Raw genomic sequence first — 23,773 nt, 5'->3', positions numbered from 1 at the left:
ATGATATAAGTGCTACAACAGTATTGCCAAAGCAAGTATTATAAGAGTTCCCATCCATGTTTGTACAGGATTTGGTATCTGTTATCTGCATCATTGAGGTCAGTTTATTGGTACTAGTTATTAGCTGTTTTAGAATAATTATGAAATATATTCTAGTTCCTCCTTCTGCAGGAGGTGGAATAGTGGTTCCACTGTTTACAATACTTTGGTGCCAACAGGTGATCCTGAAATTGCAGTTCCCCTCCTCATGCTATATAAATGCACACTAACTTAAAAGTAAATCACCTGCATCCAATGGAATTTAAACTAATTAAAGATGCAAAGGAATGCAAATTCAGTAATGCTTAGGAGCTGGGATCCTGTGTTTGCTTTTACAAAAAGGATTTTATAGAACATATAAAGATCTAATGTTTTCAATATTTTGGATTTTATGGATGACTTTAATGTGCTACTGGAAACTGTCTAGAGCTGCTTTAATTGGCAATATAAAAATAATTGTAATATAATCAATAGTTTAATAGCACGTTCCTCAACTTTACTCAACTGTTGTGAACATCATTCCCTTCGTAGGTGGCAGAACCAATATTCCCAATAAATATTCCCTCATACCAGATATGTCAAACACAAGGCCTGGGGGCCGGATCCGGCCCGCGAAGTGGTTTCATGTGGCCCCCGAAGCCCTGGAAACAGTGAGGGAACAGCCCCCGCTGCCTTGGCCCTGGCCCAGAGACTCTCCTTCTGCCAGAGACCCTCAGATCTGTCCCATTCCTGCCCAGGCCCCCATAGGTACCCTTGATGCCAATGATGTAGAGCTGGCCATGCCCACCCAGTAGGCCATACGCACTCCAGCCACGCCCACCCAGTAGGCCACATCCACCCTGGTCATACCCACCTGGCCCCGAGGGCAACCGCAATGCTGATGCGGCCCTCAATGAAATTGAGATTGACACCCCTGCCTCATACTAACTGTAGATATATGGCTGCTCCATACTTCCTGCTTTTTCTAACACAAGGACAAGGAACCTACAATTTTAGGAGGCAGGAACAGATGGTTGTTACGCTGATTGCAAAGTTTATTTTCAGACTGAGATATTTCAATAAAGCGCTATTTTCTGTGGCTTTTAGCTGATCCTAGTAAATGGGACCAATTAACAGTTCAATTAATTGCTTTCAAATAAGTATGTTTTAAAACAATATTAAGAGAATACTCATCTTTCAGTAATGAAATTTTGATTAACAGGGAAATCTAAAAGCAGAAGATAAAAGCTTGGATCATATATTTTTCTATGTTTATTATGATACCATCATATAAGTTAATACTTTTCCTAAGCAGGCTACTGCTTAGAATTGAAACCATCAGGTAAAGGAATAAAACTAGGGTTGTCAATATAGATATGTGGCCAGTAGTGGACAGCTGCATTTGACTGTATTAAAAGTTCTGGGCAAAAACAAGCTGCCAATTAAGTCCCACCCAGTTAAAAGTAATAAGCAACCTAACAAATGTCTTCTTCCTACTCATTTCCACCTAGTTGCCCATATTAGTATTTGTAGTGCCATCAAACATCCATCTACCATGAGAAATATAGTCAGCAAATGAATACTTTTCACAGTAGTCTTATTCACATATACTAAGTGATAATGAATTTTGGCTGGTTTTAGCCTAATGCAAGAACATATTCGCTGTCTTTAGTGTCATTTGTAAACCAGGCATATATCACTTTTATCAACAAACCATGGTTTAATAACCCTGATTTAACATTACATACCAACAAAGATGCTGCAGATGGTCTTATTAATAAAACTGCACTGTGGGAAAATATTCAAACAAAATATTCAAACTTGCAAGATTTTTCTCGCCATGCACATGTATACATAACCCAAACTAGACTGTTGTTTCTGTGTCGTATAAGTGGGTATATGCATAATTCTGTATTTATTTTTGTCACATTTATGTAGTGTATATCGGAGGTGGTGACTCTGAAAATGGAATGCAACGAAATTTCATTTTAATGTATGCCAATTAGTGTACATTTAAAGTGACAATAAATTTATTATTCTATTCTATTCTATTCATAAAGATCTTTTTGTTCCAAAGAGTATATGGACACAATAGTTCTTTTTAATATTTAAGCCATCTAGTCTTTTTCTCCTTCTCTCCAACATTAAATCAATTGAAATGAGAAGGTAGAAATGTTAAATAATAACTTTTGTTTTATTTCAAGCTATTACTAAAAAAAACTACTGAAATTTTGTAGGACCAGTAAAAGGCAAACCAAAGTGATTACTCATATGTTAGATTATCCATATAATACAATTTACCTTCTCCCTATATAATCGTTGAGATAAATCTGAAATATATATAATCAACCATTCAGATTATCTCAATCTGAGCACTATATTATATCAGTTTTTGACAGAGATACTAAAGGTACAGGAATGTAATTAACAAGTTTGCTGACAAACTAAAATCTGAGCACTATACCACCATAATTCACATTTAACTGGGATTAGAAGAATGTTTCTTAAAAGATTTGGAAATGGCCTGTCTTAACAATAAACTATTTATGCAAATTCTAATCACTGGACCTGTCTAATATATTAAGCTATGAACCTAAAGAAATACCTCAAAAAGAGGTTCAAATCACACCAACCGATCATAGAAGAGTACAATCAATAAAATTCATACTTCAATTAATCTTTCTGTAGCCTACTGCCTCATATGAAATATGTCAATACATTGCTACTTAATAAAAACATGATGAGGTAATTACTTGTTATGGACAAATGAGCAAATGAAAAATTACCATTACTGCATTTGTTCCCATGGTATCATAACTAAAATGCTTAATTTATTTCAGGATGCCGATAGCTCCAGATAAATAGCAAATGAAGTTTGGGCGATATAATCAAAATCTTAAAATGGACTATATTTTCAGTTATCACTTTAATTATTTTATGTTATAATACCTCAGGAAAAGAAAGCATTAAGTAATCAACAGTTCTTTCAATTTACAATAGTTTACATTAAATTCTCTTTTCCAAACATGTTAACTGCATTGTTATGAACTTTTAAATGACCATTATATTAATAAAAGTTCCTTACAAAGAGATTTCTAGATGTTCTGTTAGGGCAAAAGCAATGTAAAAAGTATATTTATCAACTGCATGTGTACATTCTACAGTAAGAGAATATTTTCAAAAATGAGGCACAGTCGACGTACTATAATTAAACAGGTTGCGTATCCATATTTTGTTCTGCTGTTTGAAGAGTTAACACACGAGGGAACATTACCTCCTTCGAATTATTTTATTAAGATCCACGTATTATATAAAATAGAACAAGAAAATCTATAAAATCTAGTGAGCAGTCCAGATGACATTACAGAATGTTTTGGGAAGTCAGCCTGATATTATTAGAATGCTGTATGCCTCAAAATATAGTTGCTGGGTACATATATCAGCAGAAAAAGCAGATATATCTAAGTATTCCAAAATAAGCTGTGGGGAAAAAAAAGCTTTTTCAAGCCCTGATTGGCCTCAGGAAGATTTACAATTATGCTTCATTGCAAAGTTTCTTTGAAGAAACAAGAGCTTCAACTGCAAAGATTATATCAAGCACCTTTGTTTGAAAAGTTTCACAGACATTTACTGCCACTATTACCTAACAATTAGGGGTCATGTTTACAGAAGTGACTGCAATACAACATCAACCCACAATAGAATGCAGATAAATGTAAGGAAGGTTACCTTCAAAACTGATGGATTAGACCTTTGTGAAATGCTAATGCCAGTACATTTAGCTCTTTCCTTATGAAGTCTATAGATTCCAAGTTACATTTCCCGATTTTAGTGTCCAAAAATAAAGAGTTTACCTGCTCTTAGGAGCAAAATTATAATAGATTATTATGCTTTTTAACAAAATAACCCGTGTATGACAATGCACTATTTTCTAATTGAAAATATGAACAGAAAAGAAGTGATAATCCCCTATCAAAGCAAAATAATACTACTGGAAAAGACACCCAGGCTAATAAAAGTATTGCCTAGCTGAGATAAAGAGATCAAACCACGCACAGAATCTTGAAAAGGGACTAGCTGAAAGTAGTGTACCAAGAAAAAACACAAGGCAATGAATGCTGTAGAATGTATCCTCCAATCTTTATCTCAGTAAATGTAAATATGTGTATCACCAAGTTTCTTATAGAGGACAAGAAAAATTAGAGATGCAGCATTGATTGTTTGGCTCAACCTAGAAACGGTGTCTCACTGAAGACAAAATAGAGTATCTGATAGCATGTAAACGCAACCCACGTTTATTATTAAGATGAACATGAGAAGAGCTTTTAAAAGTAAAAGAGAAGCTCTTATGTATAATATTTTTAAAAGTTGCAATAAACATGCATACTGATAACCTATCTTTGGTAGAAATCAAAATCAAAAGGAGGCTGATGAGAAACTACACAAATACACCATCAGTATGGTCAAGTACATTTGTAAATATAATAGTTAATACAGAAATTAAAACCAAATGTTAAGTAATAAGTGGTATCCCCAATTTATTACTTTTTTCATTATTTTACAAGAACTATCTTATTGCAATAAAAAGTTTACTTTAGCCAAATTAAAGTTTTCTTTTATTTTCATTTTAGAGGGCGAAGGGAAAATCAAGATCTGCTCTCCAATTTCCTCAACTGCACGTTAAGCGACATACATACATTCACACACATACACACACGCACACGCCTTAATCTGCACTGAAAATGTCTTTTTTTTTTGCTTTTTAACTGAAAAGGTAGCTCCTGGAGTAAGTGCAAAATGCAAAAATCAACTGACAGGAAATGCTGAACAAACAGCATAATTAAAATACAAAATATTTTATATTATTGAACTATTAAACGGGTCATGTTCGCTGTTTTTGTAAAACTTTGGAACCACACAGCTGATTTCTTAAATCTAGTCCATGTCAACTTCCAGAACCATTAATGAATTAATTAGCTTCATTTTTTGATGCTTCATCAAAGTTTTCTACAAGATCTGGAAAAGATGGAAATATATAATAGGCTCAAAAACATTGTTATTAAAAATGCATTATTTAGAAGTTCAAAGTATTTATATATTAGTAAAATTCTTCTGTCTATCTGTAACCTTCAATGAATCAAGATAATTGAATCTGCCAACTTAAAAAACGTGAATGAAATGCAGACCCCATTACTCCTTGGAATATTTCAAGGATGCTCAAACCAGTTGTATTCACAAAATTGTGGCTGCTGCAGCACTGCTATGCTCAGTCACAGTCCCGTGACTATGACTTCCAATACTCCCTGTCAGCTTCCTACAAGCAAAGTCAATAGAGAAGCCAGCAGTAAGTCAGAAGTCATGCTCTCTCCTCTGCTGCTGTTTTGCCTGTCCATGGTCATTCTTTTTTTTAATTTTTTTTTAAAAAATTCCATTTATATCCCGCCCTTCTCCGAAGACTCAGGGCGGCTTACTAGCTTAGCAGTAGCCTTCATTCTATGTATATGCCTGCTTATTAGGGCTTTCACACACACCCCAAGCGGCATTATTACAAAGTCAGCTTAATTGCCCCCAACAATCTGGGTCCTCATTTTACCTACCTCGGAAGGATGGAAGGCTGAGTCAACCTTGAGCCTGGTGGGATGCGAACCTGCACTAATTGCAGGCAGCTGGTGTTACTTAAGGAGGCATTAGCCCACTGCTCCACCAAGGCTCATTCTGCTTATCTGTTTAGTTAAATAAGTAATCTCTGAAAGAATAAGCCAGTGTGTCATGGATTGTGTAGTAGTGAAAGAATTAAATCTGTTTTAACCTCAAAACTTACAAATGCTTACATTTTTTGCCTTTTAAGGAATTATTGTAACGTATTTTGGTGCATTAACCAACTTCCAATTGCTCCTATATTCAGACACTAAATAATAAAAACAGCTCCTAGATTCAATTCTGTTATGGAGCCAACAACATACAGTGGTACCTCGGTACTCATTGTTAATTGGTTCTGGGAAAGCACAACATGCACCAAAAGCAATGAGTACCAACCAAAATTTTCCCATAAGGAATAATGTAGCAAGTCACAAAGCAGCCAACGTTGACAAGTTCTAGCTTGTGCATCGAGTACCAAACAATGACAAAATGTTCATGTCAAAATGCATTGAGTACCAAATTCGATAGGTTTCAAAGCAGTTGAGTACCAAGGTACCACTGTACATTCATACAGGCAGTCCCCAGATTAAAAATGTCCAATTTACAAACAACTTATACTTAAGAACAAGCTGCCTACTACAAAAAATGGCAAAGGGAATAATCCTGTGAACGGACAAACTGAAGCTACCCAATGTTGTTAATGTACTATCTTTAATATACAGCCAGTTTTCTACAATTCATAAAAAATATTTCATAGCTTCAGTGGTTTGTCACCTCAAGAAGGAAAACACCCCCTGCCATTTTTAATAATAGTCAGACCATTCATAAATTCAAGTTTTCACTTACATACAAATTTGAGTTAAATGGAATTTGTTTATTAAAAAACTAAACTTGTTTTTAACCTAAAGACTTCCTGTACAGTTGCAAGGAAAAGTATGTGAACCCTTTGGGATTACGTGGAGTTTTGCATGAATTGGCCATAAAATGCGCTCTAAACGTCATGTAAGTCACAATAGAAAAACACAGTCTGCTTAAAATAATACTACACAAACATTAGCTGTTGTCATGTTTTAATTGAACATAAGATGGAAACATTCACAGTGCAGGGTGGAAAAAGTATGTGAACCTTTGGACTTAATAACTGGTTGACCCTCCTTTGGCAGCAATAACCTCAACCAAACGTTTCCTGTAGTTGCAGATCAGACCTGCACAACGATCTGGAGTAATTTTGGACCACTCCTCTTCACAAAACTGTTTCAGTGTAGCAATATTCTTGGGATGTCTGGTGTGAATCGCTCTCTTAAGGTCATGCCACAGCATTTCAATCGGGTTGAGGTCAGGACTCTGACTGGGCCACTCCAGAAAGCGTATTCTGTTCTGTTGACGCCATTGTTTTGTTGAATTACTTGTATGCTTTGGGTCATTGTCCTGTTGCATCAGCCATCCTCTGCGGAGCTTCAGTTGGCGGACAGATGGTCGTACATTTTCCTGCAAAATGTCCTGATAAACTCTGGAATTCATTTTCCCATTAATGACAACAATCCATCCAGGCCCTGAGGCAGCAAAGCAGCCCCAAACCATGATGCTCCCTCTGCCATGTTTTACAGTGCGGATGAGGTTTTGATGTTGGTGTGCTGTGCCTTTTTTTCTCCACACATAGTGTGTGTTTTTCCCAAACAACTCAATTTTGGTTTCATCTGTCCACAGTATATTTTGCCAGTAGTGCTGTGGAACATCCAGGTGCTCTTTTGCAAACTTCAAACGTGCTGCAATATTTTTTTTGGACAGCAATGGCTTCCTCCATGGTGTCCTCCTATGTGCTCCATTCTTGTTTAATGTTTTCCTTATTGTAGATGTGTCAACAAAAATGTTAGCATGTGCCAGAGATTTCTGTAGGTCTTTAGCTGACACTCTAGGATTCTTCTTTACCTGATTAAGCATTATGCGCTGTGCTCTTGCAGTCATTTTTACAGGACGACCATGCCTAGGGAGAGTAGCAACAGTGCTAAACTTTCTCCATTTGCAGACAGTCTGTCTTACTGTGGACACATGAACATCAAGGCTTTTGGAGATACTTTTGTAACCTTTCCAGCTTCATGCAAGTCAACAATTCTTGATCGTAGGTCTTCTGAGAGCTCTTTTTTGCGAGGCATGGTTCATATCAGACAGTGCTTCTTGAGACCAGTAAACCCAAAACAGGTGTGTGTTTTTAAAGGGCAGGACAGCTGTCAGCAACACATCCAATATCATCACACTGATTGGAGTCAAGGTTGGCTCACTCCTGGCTCCAATTAGCTCTTGGAGAAGTCATTAGGCTAGGGGTTCACATACTTTTTCCACCCTGCACTGTGAATGTTTCCATCTTATGTTCAATTAAAACATGACAACAGCTAATGTTTGTGTAGTATTATTTTAAGCAGACTGTGTTTTTCTATTGTTGTGACTTACATGACGTTTAGAGCGCATTTTATGGCCAATTCATGCAAAACTCCACGTAATCCCAAAGGGTTCACATACTTTTTCTTGCAACTGTATTTCACAATTAGTATGTAGCAAAATTCTGTGTGTTTCTAAGAAGTACCTTTTATACATTGTGTGTCATACTGATGAAACACTTTTTTAAAGAAATCTCCATTCTTGGAACAGCCTTCTAATCTAATTGAATTAATTAATTCAAAGGTCATGCAGCAAAAGATAAATTATTTTCAAATTAATCCAAACCTACCAGGAACATCGTCATCTTCCTCATCAATATCTTCTGATTTTGGTACTTTGCTATCCAACACTAGAAAATAAAAATGTTAATTTACTTCAAGAATTCACGTTGATATAGTTAATTATCTGGATTATAAAGTTGCTGTAAATTCACTGCTTGCTAAATGTGTCTATATGAACATTCTTTTCAAAATATAGACTTATAGCTTGTTTCACTTCACTGAATGGAGCTCTTTAAGGATCCTCTCCACCAACCCTTTTGACGTAACTTTTGATTGGGCTACAGAAGAATTTAAGTCCATTCTTGCTTTCCTGTTCCATTTATTTTGTTTTGCCCAACTTTGCAATTCAAATTAATGAGCATAATTCAAGTAACTTTTAATAGTTATTCTTTTAAAGACTTTTATGAAGTTATTACTAGATTTCATGAATACTTAAAAGGTAAAGGTAAAGGTTCCCCCGCACATGCGTGCTAGTCGTTTCCGACTCTAGGGGCCGGTGCTCATCTCCGTTTCAAAGCCGAAGAGCCAGCGCTTGTCCGAGGACGTCTCCGTGGTCATGTGGCCGGCATGACTGGACGCCAAAGGCGCACGGAACCCAATCCCTTATTCTTTTTTTATCAGTCATGACCAATATACATAGTACTTACCTTGTCTTGGGAACTGCTCCGCTAACTTTCGAAGACTTGTTAAACTGTCGGCACCCAATTGGCTTAAAATGCCAGGTAACATTTCCGTGATTGGTTTGGCTTCGGCATGACCAGTAATTGCAAAAGTATTTGCTGAGAGTGAAGCCTGGACTTTTGGATTGTTGAAATGAATAACTGTTCCATCATCCTTTATCATATTCACCTGTTTTAAATATAGATTTATTAGAACTTATGCATATGGAGTAATATACCAAGGTAACAGAAACTTACATTCTTAGCTTGCTGACCTCTATTTTGAGCAATGCAAAATAAATTAGGATAATTCACCTCAAAGGCTTACAAATTAATACAACTCTACTTTGTCAGAGATTTGTTTTGTTGCATTTTGATTCTGCTAAAAATGTCTCATATGTTACTGATGCCTGTTGTTGTTGTTGTTAGTTGCGAAGTCGTGTCCGACCCATCGCGACCCTATGGACAATGTTCCTCCAGGCCTTCCTGTCCTCTACCATCTTCTGGAGTCCATTTAAGCTCACGCCTACTGCTTCAGTGACTCCATCCAGCCACCTCATTCTCTGTCGTCCCCTTCTTCTATTGCCCTCAATCTTTCCCAGCATTAGGCTCTTCTCCAGTGAGTCCTTCCTTCTCATTAGGTGGCCAAAGTATTTGAGTTTTAGCTTCAGGATCTGGCCTTCTAAAGAGCAGTCAGGGTTGATCTCCTCTAGGACTGACCGGTTTGATCGCCTTGCAGTCCAAGGGACTCGCAGGAGTCTTCTCCAGCACCATAGTTCAAAGGCTTCAATTCTTTGGCGCTCAGCGCTTCACAAAAATTATAAAAACTATTTGCAAAATTGTAATTCTCATTTTTTAAAAGAATTACTTTTCAATCTATTTCAGATTAATATAAGTATTCTTATTAACTGGATATACCCTAATTTACTTACATGTTCAGTGCTTACTTCTTGCCTAATTTAAATACTAAACACTATGTAAACACGTATTATCCATATTGTTTCTTTAGCACAATTTAACATACAGCATGAATGTAAAGCATGCAACTATTACAGATCTGATTCAATGCTATTTGCTATTCTTTATCTAAAATAAATTATAAGCAAAGGTTACCTTATATTGTTGACAGGTTGATTAAAACGCCAATCATTTTAATGTATTCACTTCAAATAATAAAGCTAGAACCAAGGGACCTGTTTTCAGACTTTCAGAGACATAAGATATGAAGTCTATCAACCTTTAGAGTAGGCTTTTCTCTTACCTTTCCCTCTCTCCCACAGATTTAAAACAATGTTGCATTTCAGAAATGAATCTCTGAAACAATCTGTACTAGACTACAGACTACCTGTCAACTATTTCATAATCTCTTATGAATACAGAACCACTACAATTATGAAGACTATGAAAAGCATTCAATACAACTTAAAATATTGATATTAACGTACCTCTTCAATGCCAGCAATATTGTTTACTGCCAATTTTTTGAGTGAACTCTGAAGTTTTTTATCATCAGCTGTTGCTGTTCTGTGGACTACCTTCTTCTTTCTACGAGCTGTACCCTGAGACACAAAATATACATACGTGAATTGTTTCAAAACTTGTCATATCTACTTACATTAAAAATTATTTATAACCTTTTTTTAATCAAAAAGGACTTACAACTACAATAAAATGCCTCTCAGCATTAGATTTTGTAGGCAGGAACCTATTTCAAGATTTTTATCCAACTCATTTGAAAATTCTAATTTATTTCTATTTTGCCAAAGCATCCCAATTATTACAGTAAGTGGTCATATGTTAAATGCATGTATACATGGTCTGTGTGCAGTCCTCATATCCCTAGGTAATTCTATTTACAGGGGCAGGCACTGTTTTTGTTGCTTTTCCATTAAACCTCAGATCATACAATCTCTTTTCTATCTCATATCAGCAAAAACTGCCACAAATGGGTGTTTAGGAAACATAACGTCTATTGATTTTAATATATAGCACTGGATCTTTCAACGAGAAAATCAGTTCTGCTTTTAGATAATAACATTCAAAAGCAACTTGCATGTTTTTTCCAAAAAAAGGAAAAAGTCCATATTAATATGTCTATAACTGCTGAATAGATCAGGATGGACAACAGCCTGTGGAAAATAGAATTGTGAAACAAGTCTCTATTATATTAATATTTTGCACCTATATTTTTTATTTTTTTATTTTAATTCCATTTATATCCCGCCCTTCTCCGAAGACTCAGGGCGGCTTACAAGCTTAGCAGCTTGTATATCCACCTACACAAATATATGCAGTAATTATACACTCTAGAATATTCCTATATTCACCATTCATACCTTTCCACCTATTCGGACCTGAGCCTGAAGTTTAGCCAGTTTTTCTTGATTCATCTTGCTTTATCTGAAAAATAAATATACTAGCTAGGCTTATGACAAATCCAGAATTCATTTTTAAAGAACTGTCTTTCAAAACATCAAGTTTATATATTTCAATATAATAAAATATCAGCAACTTACCAAAAATAAATCCATACTTATTCCTGAACCCAATTTATTTGGAGAAAAAAAAATGTGGCTGTCTTTTATCAGAAAGGGGAAAAGGAAGTTGCAGACTCCACCTTCACTCCTAATTATCACCGGTTTTGCCCTGACACACTGATCTTAATATCAATGTTTGTTTTATCTATGAAGTGAATAGCACATATTCACTGATACAAAATAAAATAAAGGCATTAGGGAGAATATGTACCCTGTGAGAAACGTTTTTCCTTTTCCTCAATGCAGTAGAACAGGGGTCCTGAATCCCAGGCCACGGCTCACTACCAGGCCTTGAGCCATTCGGAACCAGGCCACAGAAATGGCAGGTGAGCATGCCCACGCACATCCCCACTTCCATGAGCAGCAGGTGAATGCATATGCAAGTGCTCCAGGCTTGCACAACTGGAGCTGCACATGTGCACATGCATGTTTCCCTGTCACTTGCGCAGAATCATCCCCTCCCCCGCCAGTCCACAAAGCCAGAAAGGTTGGGGAACTCTACAATAGAAATCTATCACATAAAAATGGAAGCTAATCAGAATTAAGTCCACCTTTATCCACATATGTCCAGGTAATTCTAAATCATTCCTTGATCCTGCTACAATATTAAAGAAATAGAAAAGCATATGATCAGGATATGGCAACGTCAATGTAAATACAAGTTAGTTACATTGGTATTTTATCTTTTTACTATGAATTTTAGAACAGCATTTTAAGGCTCATAATCCCCTATGGTGCAAAACTTATAATAGTCATTTGTCTACAGCTATATGAGGCGGTGGCTCAGTGAGGGACGCAGTGGCTCAGTGGGTTAGGACTCTGAGCTTGTCGATCAGATGGTCGGCAGTTTGGTGGATCGAATCCCGAGTGCCGCGTAACAGAGTGAGTGCCTGTTACTCGTCCCAGCTTCTGCCAACCTAGCAGTTCAAAAGCACGTAAAAATGCAAGTAGAAAAATAGGGACCACTACAGTGGGAAGGTAACAGCGTTCCGTGTGCCTTTGGCGTCTAGTCATGCCGGCCACATGACCACGGAGATGTCCTGGGACAAGCACTGGCTCTTCAGCTTTGAAACAGAGATGAGCACCGGCCCCTAGAGTTGGAAACGACTAGCACGCATGTGCGGGGGAACCTTTACCTTTTATATGAGGCTATCTTCAATAGATGGGAAATATGAATATATAATCCACAAGTTGATTCACTCCAGTAGAATTCTAACAAAATTTATATGGGTTTGAGGAAGTATGTGTAGAACTATAATTCTACAATTCTACAAAAATACAGAAAACCCATCAAACAGCCAGTTTTCTGTAAGTAGTTTCTATAAATAAATAATAGTTTTATTTTCTATAAAACTATGTTTATGTATAAGCGTATCCTAAGAGTGTCAGCGTTTTACTTTTCATTATGTGGAGGGGTGTTTTATCTGAAATAAATATGAACAAATATTAACATCAAGGGAAGTCTTTTTAAAGATGACCTCCTGAGAGTCATTTATAGGTCAAAATGCTTTCTTCCATATAGGAATAGCATGGAGCCTTCCTCTACAATCTAACCTTTTCAAAAATGACTGACTTAACTGTTTCTATAAACTGTTAACTCTTTATTGTTTAATGATTATGTGAAGGCATACAGTACTTTACAAAAATATACTGAATGATAAAATATATATCTATTACATTTCCCCATGTTATATATAATACATTTGTTGTCATTCGTTTTCATGCTCTATCTGTGCCAACTCACATGCATTATTTCCCAGCATTGTTCCAACAAGCCGAGTTAAAAATAACCAATTTCTGCACATAATCATCAATCAAATCATCCTAACATTAGTTATAATTTAGATTTTTATTCTGTGTTAGCAGTGATATGCCCTTTAATGCTAACTAACCATGCTGTTCTGTGCCTAGGGTAGCAGAGCATGTGAAGCTCCAGCAAGTTAAACCCTAGGGTGCATTTTTTCTCATTCTAGTATTAATAAAATGTCATATTCCACACCTATATAGAACTCTAAGGTAATAACTGACTTAAATCTTTGCAGAACTGAAATATCTGTAATTGAAAATGAGAATGTATTAGAAGGGGAAAGAGAAAAGGGCCCTACAAAATTAAACCCCAACTCAAGACAGCGAGAAAAAGATGTTCTCAGAAACAGGTAAAATAATTTCCTTTGTCAGTGGTCATCAATCTTGAAAATATAAATGGAATAGGAAGATGTATTGTATTGGAACAGTTTTTATTTTAATATTTTTAATATTTAATTAAACCAGGGGCACATCTGTAACCAAAGTAAGTGAAACAAGCACAGAAAGTACTTGAGGGAGGGTATAATATATTCTTCCTGCAAAATAGACATCTATTAAGAAGGCCAAGATCCTCTCTGCTTTGGAACCTCGCATGTCAAAGAAATCTAACTGCTGATTCGATGGCTAATTATCCTAGTCATGACATAAAGATTGATATTACTCACAACAATAATTAGCCTTATTTCATACACCTAATGACCTTTTTCTACTACCTCAATTTGTAGAAAGTAGAAAGTTTTGCAATACCCAGATATAATGCAAAGAAGAAGAAAAAAAAACACTGAGAAAAGACAGTAAAGACCAAATCGTACAAAATTAGAAATGGGAGTAGAAATAGGAGTAGGGATGAGGAGAAAACTAGAGACACGTGAAAGAATCTATAAGCGGGTTACAAAGCTGCATACTAACAACTCCAGAACCCAAAGCGGGGAAAAGTGGCCTGATGAAACTCCCTCTCCCAGCCAAACGAGGGAAGCTCCTGGTGTTAAAAATTGCTGGAGCGAAGCATTCAATCCTGAGGGAAAGGGCTGGAGGCAATCCAGGGGAAGATTTCTCCTTCAAGGAAGGAGAGAATGAGGTGCGACTTTGCAGGAAGGTGAGAGATGCTGGGCCCGAAAAAAAAATACTCATTCACTTTAGGGGTAGAAGAATCGCCACTGTTGTGCTTTAGAGAGTAGAGGTGGAGCCTGCGAAAGGTCCACGAGACAGCTCGCTCGTCTCGGGCTGGCGGCAGAAAAGGTGCATTCACACGACCGGAAGCACATAAACCAACCCCGACAAAGGGAAAGCGCGAGCGGTCAGGCAAAAGGTCCCGAAATGCGAAATAAGCCAAGGTAACCGGGGCTTCCCGGAGGCGACTACTTGCCAGGCCCACTCTCCTCCCCCTCGCTCCTCGGCCCACCAGCAGCCCCTCCCACCGTCCATGGCGCTCTGCGCGCCGGCCAAGCAACCACCGGCTTGACTTGCGGGGGTCGTGAGGGGCGCAAGAGCATCAGAGGGTCAAGCAGGAAGTTTTCACCTCAGTCCGACGAGCCTTCCAAAAGCAACACGCGGCAACAACAAGATGGCGGAGAGGTGAAGGGGAGAGAGGGGTCTGGACCAAGAAGGCCTGGAACCACGGGACCATGGCCCCGCCCCTCTCACCCAATTGGCGGACAAAATGAGTCGGGTGTATAAAATGGGCGCCGGCAGACCCGCCCTTCCACGGCTCCGGCTTCGGGCAAGTGCAAAAGGCTCTGTCTATGCACGACTATTGGGGGGAAAAAAAGGGGGGGGGGAAGAAAATACTTTTACAGCGATGGACGCTGGGAGTTGTGGTTTTCCTTAGGCATAGTCTACAGGACTCCATCGCTTTGTTGTTTTTAAGGTGCTGGAGCTGTTCGCACTAACTGCTTCCGTGGAAGCCGGATGGCCGCGTTCTTTGAGATCACTCTTTCATGCAAAAGAATAAAATTTCAAGTTTTTGAAAGTGGCAGTGCAACATTTCCTCCTTTCTATCCCCCCGTATGCGAGAGTAAAGTCTACTCGGTATTTTTTATTTTTTATTTATTTTAATTCCATTTATATCCCGCCCTTCTCCGAAGACTCAGGGCGGCTTACAAGCTTAGCAGTAGCCTTCATTCTATGTATATGCCTGCTTGTTAGGGCTTTGGGGGGGGGGGGGCAAGCGGCATTATTACAAAGTCAGCTTAATTGCCCCCAACAATCTGGGTCCTCATTTTACCTACCTCGGAAGGATGGAAGGCTGAGTCAACCTTGAGCCTGGTGGGATGCGAACCTGCACTAATTGCAGGCAGCTGGTGTTACTTAAGGAGGCATCAGCCCACTGCTCCACCAAGGCTCTTGGTGTAGGAACGTAAATCCCACCGAACACAATACGAAACGAGTTAGCGCTTCAAATTAGTGCAGAATGGGCTCGGTCATATTTTCCCGGATAGTTTCACATAACTTAAAACTGGTTGCTGCCGTTCCTGAGCCCTTGATTCGAGTTCGGATTCCATTCAAAGGAATAAACAGCTCAGATGATATTCCGAACCTTCCCCCTCCCCCCCTCCGCCAAAAAAAATAAATCTTGAGAGTTATATAGGTTGAATCATCCACTAAAGAGCTGGAGAACGAACACTCTTTCTGTTTCCTTCAAATTTACCCCGGACTCACATCGAACAAATCCCTCCCAGCTCCGCCCCATTAGCATCACTTCCTTTTTCACGAGAGGGCTGACTTGGATTGATCGGGTTGCGCGGCGAGGCTGACCGGCGACTCAACCCTCGAGAGGAGTCGAGCTGCCAAAATGAGAGTTCACCTCGCCTCGCTCTCCCCTCTCCTTTTTTCTTCCTTTTGCCACTGGTTCGTTGCGGCTGCAGCTGAAAAACCGCTTGGAAAAGGTTAGAAACACATTTTTCCCCTTGTTTTCTTTTTATGCTTCTGCTTTGGAGGGGGAAAACTTGAACAAGCAAAAGTTTCCGCGCGGAGGGTTTGAACCTCTGCAAAAAATCTTAAGGTTTATCGTGTAATTCTTATCGCTAGAGTTGCGATCTCGCGAAGCATCGAAAGCAAATTTGCTACAGACCGTGAGATAGTCGTTGAACGATTTCTAAGAATATATTACTGTAAATATAGTTCAGAGATTTACCTATAGCATTTCTGTTTCCAAAGTTCAAGTCGTAAATTTTTAATCTTATTCTAAAGTGGTAGTCTAATGCACAGTTTTGCATTTAGCTATTAAAGCTCTATTAAATGATTTCTTAGAGTCAGTTAGGTGTTTGCTACTAGTTAAAGATAATAAAGTAGGTAATAGGGCATGTCTTCTAATAATTTATCAGTTAAAATTAAACTGGATTTCCTTGTTCATATCCTGCTTTTTCTGCCATTGTATCAATTCTTTTTAGTGGATGATCAGGTGAGATGAACAGACATGAATCTTATTTAAGATACAGTAGGAATAACCAACCTCTAATGGCCACATACACACCTTAAAGTGCCACTTATGTCTGCATAGTAACTTCTTTAAACTTTAAGCAAGAAGAGAGGAAATGACTTAGTCTATCCAGTGCTGCCCCACCAAGTATTATATTATTCGGTGACAAGTTACTCCTGGGGATTTCCGTCTGTCTGCCAAATATAGATTGAAGTATCTGAACTATTTTTAAAGTTTAGTTCTTTGCTTTTCCTGTTGCTTGATTATGATTTCTCAGGATGCTTTTTTCTATCTGACCTTCATTTCAGAATAGGTTTACTTGCTTTGTAGAATAGAAACTAATGCAATACAACCCTCATAGAAAATAATGCACTGACAATTCTCACTGTCAGTGACATTTTTACACAGCTTCTGTATTCAGGGAGAGATGTGATACTTTCTTTGGGAAGAAAAATATATAAAGCTAACATAACATTGGTTATTCTAAGAAAGGGAAGTTCTGTTCTTTGTGCACCTTGAATTATTTTGCAATAATTTGGAATTTTTTATAAGCAGCCAATGCTGCGTATAGCTGTTATTGTAAAAACAGAGAGGTTTTCAAGGTACTGAGCTCCATTAAAGGCTATGTTGGAAGCCCTATATCCATGGTGGTGAACCTACGGCACATGTGGCACACAGAGCCCTCTCTGTGGGCACACGCGCCCTCGCCCCAGTCCTATGCCTTCCACTGGGTTTTATAAAACCTTTTCGCCTTAGGCCTCCGCCGCCGTGTGCAAAAAAAAAAGTTCCATCAATTAATCAATTTCAACTTCTCGCAGGAAAAAAAAATCTCGCAAAGTTGGAATCGATTGTTTAGTCCCACCCAGTCTGCTCCCACCCACTGTAGCCATGCCCACCCAATGGGCCACGCCAACCCGGCACCCGATGATACATAAGTGGGTTTTGGGTTGCAGTTTGGGCACTTGGTCTCGAAAAGGTTCGCCATTACTGCCCTATATTGTTCTACAAATGTATAGAAAGTTATGTCACATAGTTTCTAATATGTGGAAATAATAAGATGCATTTAAACTGTAATGCTATAAAAATTTATCTAAAATAGCTTGTCCTAAAATAAGGGGTTTTTTTAATTGTGCAACTTTTTGTTATAAGTCTCTTTAAAACAAGCTTTCCTTTCATGTCACAAACTCTGTAATTTTTGTAATATCATATACTTACAGACCTGTGCTGAGGCAATATAATTTTATGTGGAGTTTCACTAACTCAGTTCTGAAAGAAAGGACATAATGCAGTTCACAGTGAAAATATGAAATTGCTTACTATAGAGTAAGTTCGTAAGATTTCATGGAGTCACTAAGGACTTTCTGAAAAATGTCATTTGTGCTTACCTTTCTAAGTATTCGCACATGATAGATATTTTTACTTACCGTAATAAATGTTTTAAATCGGGGTCCTCAAACCCCAGGTCATGGACCAGTAGCAGTCCATGGCTTTTTAGTAACGTTGGAGGTGAGTGGGAGACAAGTGAGTGAAACCAAAAACATCCCCCTGCCCCCCCAGTCTGTGGAAAAATTGTGTGCCATGAAACCTGTCCCTTGTGCCATAAAAGGTTGGGGGTCACTATTTTAAATCAGACAGTATATTTTTGCTCTCTCCTTCCAAGGTTTTGGAGATCACATTCACTGGAGAACACTAGAAGATGGGAAAAAAGAGGCTGCAGCCAGGTATGTTGTAATCTTAAATTATCTCCATAAACATGTTTTAAGTTCAGGGCTAGGTATAAAGAAAAGTTCAACTTCAGCATTCAGACCTGGAGGGATTTGGGAAGAAGGTGACTAAGCCTTGGAATGGAATCCAGCTGATGAATATCATGTTGTACAACTTCAGAAGTCTCCATTACTGTTGAATTATCATGTTTTCTAAGAGTCAAAAAGTCTGAGCAATTAGAAAATTCTCTCGAGTAGAAACCTTTGTCAATGGAAAATAATTTATGCATTCATTTCTACTGACTCGACATCCCTTTCCTGGTGCAGTCCTTTGCACCATCTTGTGTCCCATTTGTGAACAGGAATAGATGGAAGAAGCACAGAAGAGTATAGAAGGCAAAGGAAAAAACTGTTCTAAGAAAATAATAGACTAATATGGGAGTAAACTTCAATTTTGATCTATGGGATTTGATACAACCTATCATTTCTTTCAGAATGAAATATTTTATATCTAAGAACAAAAAACATATAGTATTGTCTGGAAATACAGCTACAATGGAATGTCCAACTTTATTTAAAATAGATTCTGTAACTAATACCTATGCCTGAAAGTAAGTATAAAAATTAAGTCAGGATGTTTAACCTTGCTGCAGAATAGATGTGTAGCATGTGAACCTATTCATGGTATTCAACGAACCATACAATATATGGGCCCAGATTTGTGTTGTCCTCCAGTGTTTTCCAAAGATAACTTCACCACCAAATATCGCTGCCCTACAGGAAGAATCTGGGCTTCTCAAAGACAGATTGAGTACCTCCAGCACTTCTCAGCTTCACCAACACTACCAGCTCCATCGTTGCTGATGCTGATTGTACCCCACAATTACTTTTAATTAATGTGGGCTTTTCCTAAGAGTAGTGCAGATTTGTTCAGGCAGCTGATTTAGTATTACAGGTTAATACATGATGAGCTTGGAATTGAACTATGTGTTGATAACTACTTGAACTGTATTTCAAAAAAGGTTTGGAAGTATTTTGACTCTTGGATCTGCTGAGCCCTTCAACATTGATTTGGCAAATTCGAATAATGTTCCTGATTTCTCTTGTCATTTGGGCCTGAAAAGGTTTTCATTTTCGTTGCATGTATTTTGAAAGCCATGAAAGTCTACAAAGCAGTCTGGCTGCAGCAGCTGTTACTTCATTTAGTTCACACTTTCATGCTGTCCAGGGTGCACTATGAGGAGGTGAACTAGCTTCATACTCCACAAAAAGAGTGCCAGGCTTTGAACTACCACATCAGCAATGAACAATCCTAAATAGGATTTGCACCTCACAGGGTATCTACCAGGACTTTCAGTATGAATGGGGTATAGTATCCTCCCCTCAGTGTGACTGCGAGGCCCCACATTAAACTGTAGATCACATTGTGACTGGCTGCAAGCTGAGATCACAGTATCTGATTTTTTTTAATATAAATGATGCTCCACTTCAAAGGTTAGATTGCCTAGACATTGTTAAAAAGATCTATGTTCAAATACCAGTTATATTTTATTGGGTTCTATTAATCTAGTTGAAATATTTATATTGCTTGTTCACATATGCTATGCCATATACTAAAATGTATATTTCAATATTTTTTTAGTGGATTGCCTCTCATGGTAATAATTCATAAATCCTGGTGTGGTGCTTGCAAAGGTAAGATATCACAGGCAATGCTAGTGACGTTTCATGGAATAATGGTTGGGAAATTTGCAATGTTTGTGAAAACATGCACATGCAGGCAGTTCTACCTTAAGGACTGGTTGCTAAGCAACCGTGAAGTTTTCATAAAAAGCCTATTTCCCCGCCCCGCCCCCCCAAAAAAGTACAATCCAGTTTTGATGTTCAAATAGCCACACACTCCTCTCACAGTCACATTGCATTTTGGGCACTTCACAACAACTCACTTTTATGGTTGCTTGCAGCATCCTCCTATCATGTGACTGTGATTTTCGATATTTTTTGCCAGTTTCCAGCATTTCTGGTTTCTAGCAAAAAACACCTACTGGATAAATCAGATTTTCTTAACAACAAAAGCTGCAGAAAAGGTTATAAAATTGGTTATGTTGATGTGGTGACCCACTTAATAACCTACAATGACCTACAATCATAATTCCAGGCTCAATTATGATTGTAAGTCAAGGACTACCTGGATTTTTACCCTCAATATAAGGTGTATACTGCTTTCAAACAGAAACTCCTGGGACTGCTACATTGATGAACTAACCTCAAGAACTAATAGGAAAGTAAAACAGTATTAATTTATGCTTCCATTTGCAGTTTAAATATGTCCATTTGTTCTATCTCTAAATTAGTATAAAAGAAATGTGGGTATTTAAGTAAATTATGATCAGATATAGCCATAGATTGCATCCCTAATTAGTCACTACTATCAGTACTGGATTCAGGAGGATCTCTGTATTCATCTTAGTCTAAATCCAATGCTGCTGTGTTTGCGTCTTTATTGATTAGTTTCACCTTTTATATTTTATTAGCTTTAAAACCAAAGTTTGCTGAATCAAAGGAAATCTCTGAGCTTGCCCATAATTTTATAATGGTTAACCTTGAGGTAAGTTTCTAGGATACTAAAATGAATATTTCTTTGAATGCTTTCTATATACTAACTAAAACTCTTGTATCTGTAACCTTCAATTGTATGAAAGGAACATCATAGTGCAAAACCTTTTCGATGAACATACCTCAGACGGGCTAACTGAAAGAATGCATCCAAAATGTAGGATGTATGACTTCTCTGGAATTGAAATTTCGCACATTTTGCAAAACATGACGTAAGAATTATCGTAAAGATCATTTTCTGTGATCTATTGCTGATGTTTGACTATGCCGTACAGTTCAGCATGGACTATTTTCAGAGCAGATACATCTCTGAATATTTCCCTTAATTTTGAAGAACTTTTCAAGTATATTAGAAGCTCTGCCATTGTTGAAGGCATGAGGGGGAGGGGAAGGAAGGAAGGAAGGAAGGAAGGAAGGAAGGAAGGAAGGAAGGAAGGAAGGAAGGATTGCAAGTGCTTACTGCCTGTTTCCCATAAGGAAACCCAATGGGGAAGCCAACAAAAAGTCTGAGGTTCCCATTCCAACTGATTTTTTTGCCAACCCAGGAATCATTGTGTTTCTCTGTTTATGTGAGGCAATATCTCTGAAATGATAACCCAACAAGTCACGGGTTTCTAGTTCATGGTGAAATTCATGTAACCAAAAACTTAGCTATAAAAGATGTCTGTTTCTGAAAAGAAAATCATTTATTTTTTGCATTGTGCAATCTCAAAAAGTATTTAATGCATTATTTAGTAAGTAATGCATTATTCATGTCCTAAATTTCATATACTGCCATTTCTGTAAACATAAGAAGGATGTAATACGTTCTTCAGTTCAAGAAAGAGTTTTGAGTTTCAAAATCAAGATTAACTAAGGAATTATTTTAAGAACAGAAAGAATTGACTTACACGAAGACAAACTTTATTTCTTTTTGGCAAGTATTGTCTGCATTGATAGCACCAAGTCTCTTGGGTTTAAAAAAATGGTCTGAATATATTGTACTCGAACAGGGAGCATAGTAGTTAAGTATTGCTGTGCTATTGTAATGGCCCTTCTGATTTTGATATACCGTAGTGATTAAGGGATTCATGCAGAAATAAAGGTGTTTTTTTAACTTTATATTTTATTTCCAGGATGAAGAAGAACCTAAGGATGAAGCTTTTAGCCCTGATGGAGGTTACATTCCTAGAATTATTTTCATGGGTATGACATAAATGTGGTTATTGATCAATTTGTATTGAAGGATAAAAGTATGGCTTTCAGATTGCAGTCATCATTTTTCCATTAATCTCTTTTACACAGATCCCAGTGGAAAGATCCATCCAGAGATCATAAATGAGAAAGGAAACCCCAACTACAAGTATTTTTATACTAGTGCTGATCAAGGTATGTATGAATTGCATATAAATTGGGTTTTGGTAAAGGAGACTTGAATTATATAGTAGTGCCAAATAAGATTGACTTCTCATGGTGGGGGGGAGAGAAAGAGAGAGATCAGAGCTTGTATTCTGAGGAACTTAACACTAAGGGTTCAAAATGTCTTAAGGAAAAAAAATGCCTTGAACAAATATTGACAGTTGGCATTCAAAAAGCCACAGAGCACCTGGATGCATATTCGGTACATTCCAGGACTCCTTACCTTGACATTCTTAAAATGCCATTTATGAATATTAATAATGGCATCTAATGCTGCACCATGAAAGGTTGCAGCCAGAAATGGACATCAAAGATGTTGGGTACATAGAAGCTCTTATACAGTTTAGCAAAACAGTAAATTGATTTTTTAAAAAATAAGAAAACTATATATGGTACTTGAGTGGTATAAAATAAAAAACTGGGTATATATTTAATAAATGAATGCAGCTGTAATTTTATAAAACTGCTTTTTAACAGACATCACTTTCAGTCCAAGATAATGTTGACAGAAAAAAAAGTCATAAAGAAAATGAATTGCATAAGAGCCATGACAGAAATATATTATGAACATGAAGTTGCTACTTTAAATATTGCTCATTTATATGTAGATTTTCTGCATATAAAATATAACTTTGCTCAGTTATTTTAATTGAATTGAACCAAGTACTAAGAATATCTTGTGTTTTAATATTGCAGTGATCCAAGGGATGAAGATAGCCCAAGAGAAGTTAACAGGGGATGCTTTCAAGAAAAAACATATTGGAGATGAATTATAATACCCCAAATATCTATTTTGTATAGGCTCAGCATCTAAATTTAAATGTGCCCCTAACTTTTTTCATATAAAAATGTTGGTGCTCTGGAAAAAAAACACTGTAGATGATAAAACAGATGCTGTCTAATTTTCATACAGTGAATTCAATTAAAGTAATATGTCCTCCCTTGTTTACATTTATAGTAGAAAAAAATGGCTAAATACTTCAACAAATAAATGCTTCAACCTTAACTGCATGAGTAATCAGGTTTCAGTGGAATTTAAAGCCAAATTATAGGAACAAATACTATGTTGAGGGCATTAATGTACACCGCCCTGAGTCCTCCGGGAGAAGGGCGGTATATAAAACAAATTAATTAATTAATTAATTAATTAATTAATTAATTAATCATAAAGATTTTTTAAACTATCTTACAAATAAAGCTTGTTCATTTTAGTAGATTTTGAGAAAAGAATATGTGGATTTTTTTCCCCTTTAACATGAAC

General features: G+C 37.3%; 2 protein-coding genes across 2 annotated transcripts; one reads left to right on the top strand and one right to left on the bottom strand.

Annotated features, from left to right (window-relative positions):
* Positions 1-3,292: 3,292 nt before the first annotated feature.
* On the bottom strand, positions 3,293-15,041 carry BTF3L4 (basic transcription factor 3 like 4). Its single transcript, XM_081324941.1, has 6 exons — positions 14,897-15,041; positions 11,371-11,434; positions 10,480-10,593; positions 9,023-9,224; positions 8,384-8,443; positions 3,293-5,034 (listed from the first exon to the last, which is right to left on the bottom strand). Exons 2-6 carry the CDS (start codon positions 11,422-11,424, stop codon positions 4,988-4,990), a joined length of 477 nt encoding a protein of 158 aa, XP_081181067.1. The 5' UTR covers positions 11,425-11,434; positions 14,897-15,041; the 3' UTR covers positions 3,293-4,987.
* A 1,051-nt stretch (positions 15,042-16,092) lies between these two features.
* On the top strand, positions 16,093-23,592 carry TXNDC12 (thioredoxin domain containing 12). Its single transcript, XM_081325876.1, has 7 exons — positions 16,093-16,262; positions 18,456-18,516; positions 20,141-20,193; positions 21,033-21,106; positions 22,230-22,299; positions 22,399-22,482; positions 23,209-23,592. The coding sequence occupies exons 1-7, from the start codon at positions 16,169-16,171 to the stop codon at positions 23,286-23,288; spliced, it is 516 nt and encodes a 171-aa protein (XP_081182002.1). The 5' UTR covers positions 16,093-16,168; the 3' UTR covers positions 23,289-23,592.
* The last annotated feature ends 181 nt before the right edge of the window (positions 23,593-23,773 follow it).

The sequence above is a fragment of the Vipera berus genome (genome assembly GCF_964194415.1).
Source record: "Vipera berus genome assembly, chromosome: 3".
Classification (NCBI taxonomy): Eukaryota; Metazoa; Chordata; class Lepidosauria; order Squamata; family Viperidae; genus Vipera; species Vipera berus.
This window is presented reverse-complemented; position numbering and strand designations above follow the sequence as displayed.

Excerpts from the sequence above, each read along its gene's own strand:
- BTF3L4 (XM_081324941.1), bottom strand. The coding sequence starts at position 11,424 with ATGAATCAAGAAAAACTGGCTAAACTTCAGGCTCAGGTCCGAATAGGT. Across the intron at positions 10,594-11,370 it reads AGGTCCGAATAGGTGGAAAG|GGTACAGCTCGTAGAAAGAA; the intron begins GTATGAATGGTG and ends TTTGTGTCTCAG. Across the intron at positions 5,035-8,383 it reads GGAAGATGACGATGTTCCTG|ATCTTGTAGAAAACTTTGAT; the intron begins GTAGGTTTGGAT and ends CATCTTTTCCAG.
- TXNDC12 (XM_081325876.1), top strand. The coding sequence starts at position 16,169 with ATGAGAGTTCACCTCGCCTCGCTCTCCCCTCTCCTTTTTTCTTCCTTT. Across the intron at positions 18,517-20,140 it reads AAAAAAGAGGCTGCAGCCAG|TGGATTGCCTCTCATGGTAA; the intron begins GTATGTTGTAAT and ends ATATTTTTTTAG. Across the intron at positions 22,483-23,208 it reads TTATACTAGTGCTGATCAAG|TGATCCAAGGGATGAAGATA; the intron begins GTATGTATGAAT and ends TTAATATTGCAG.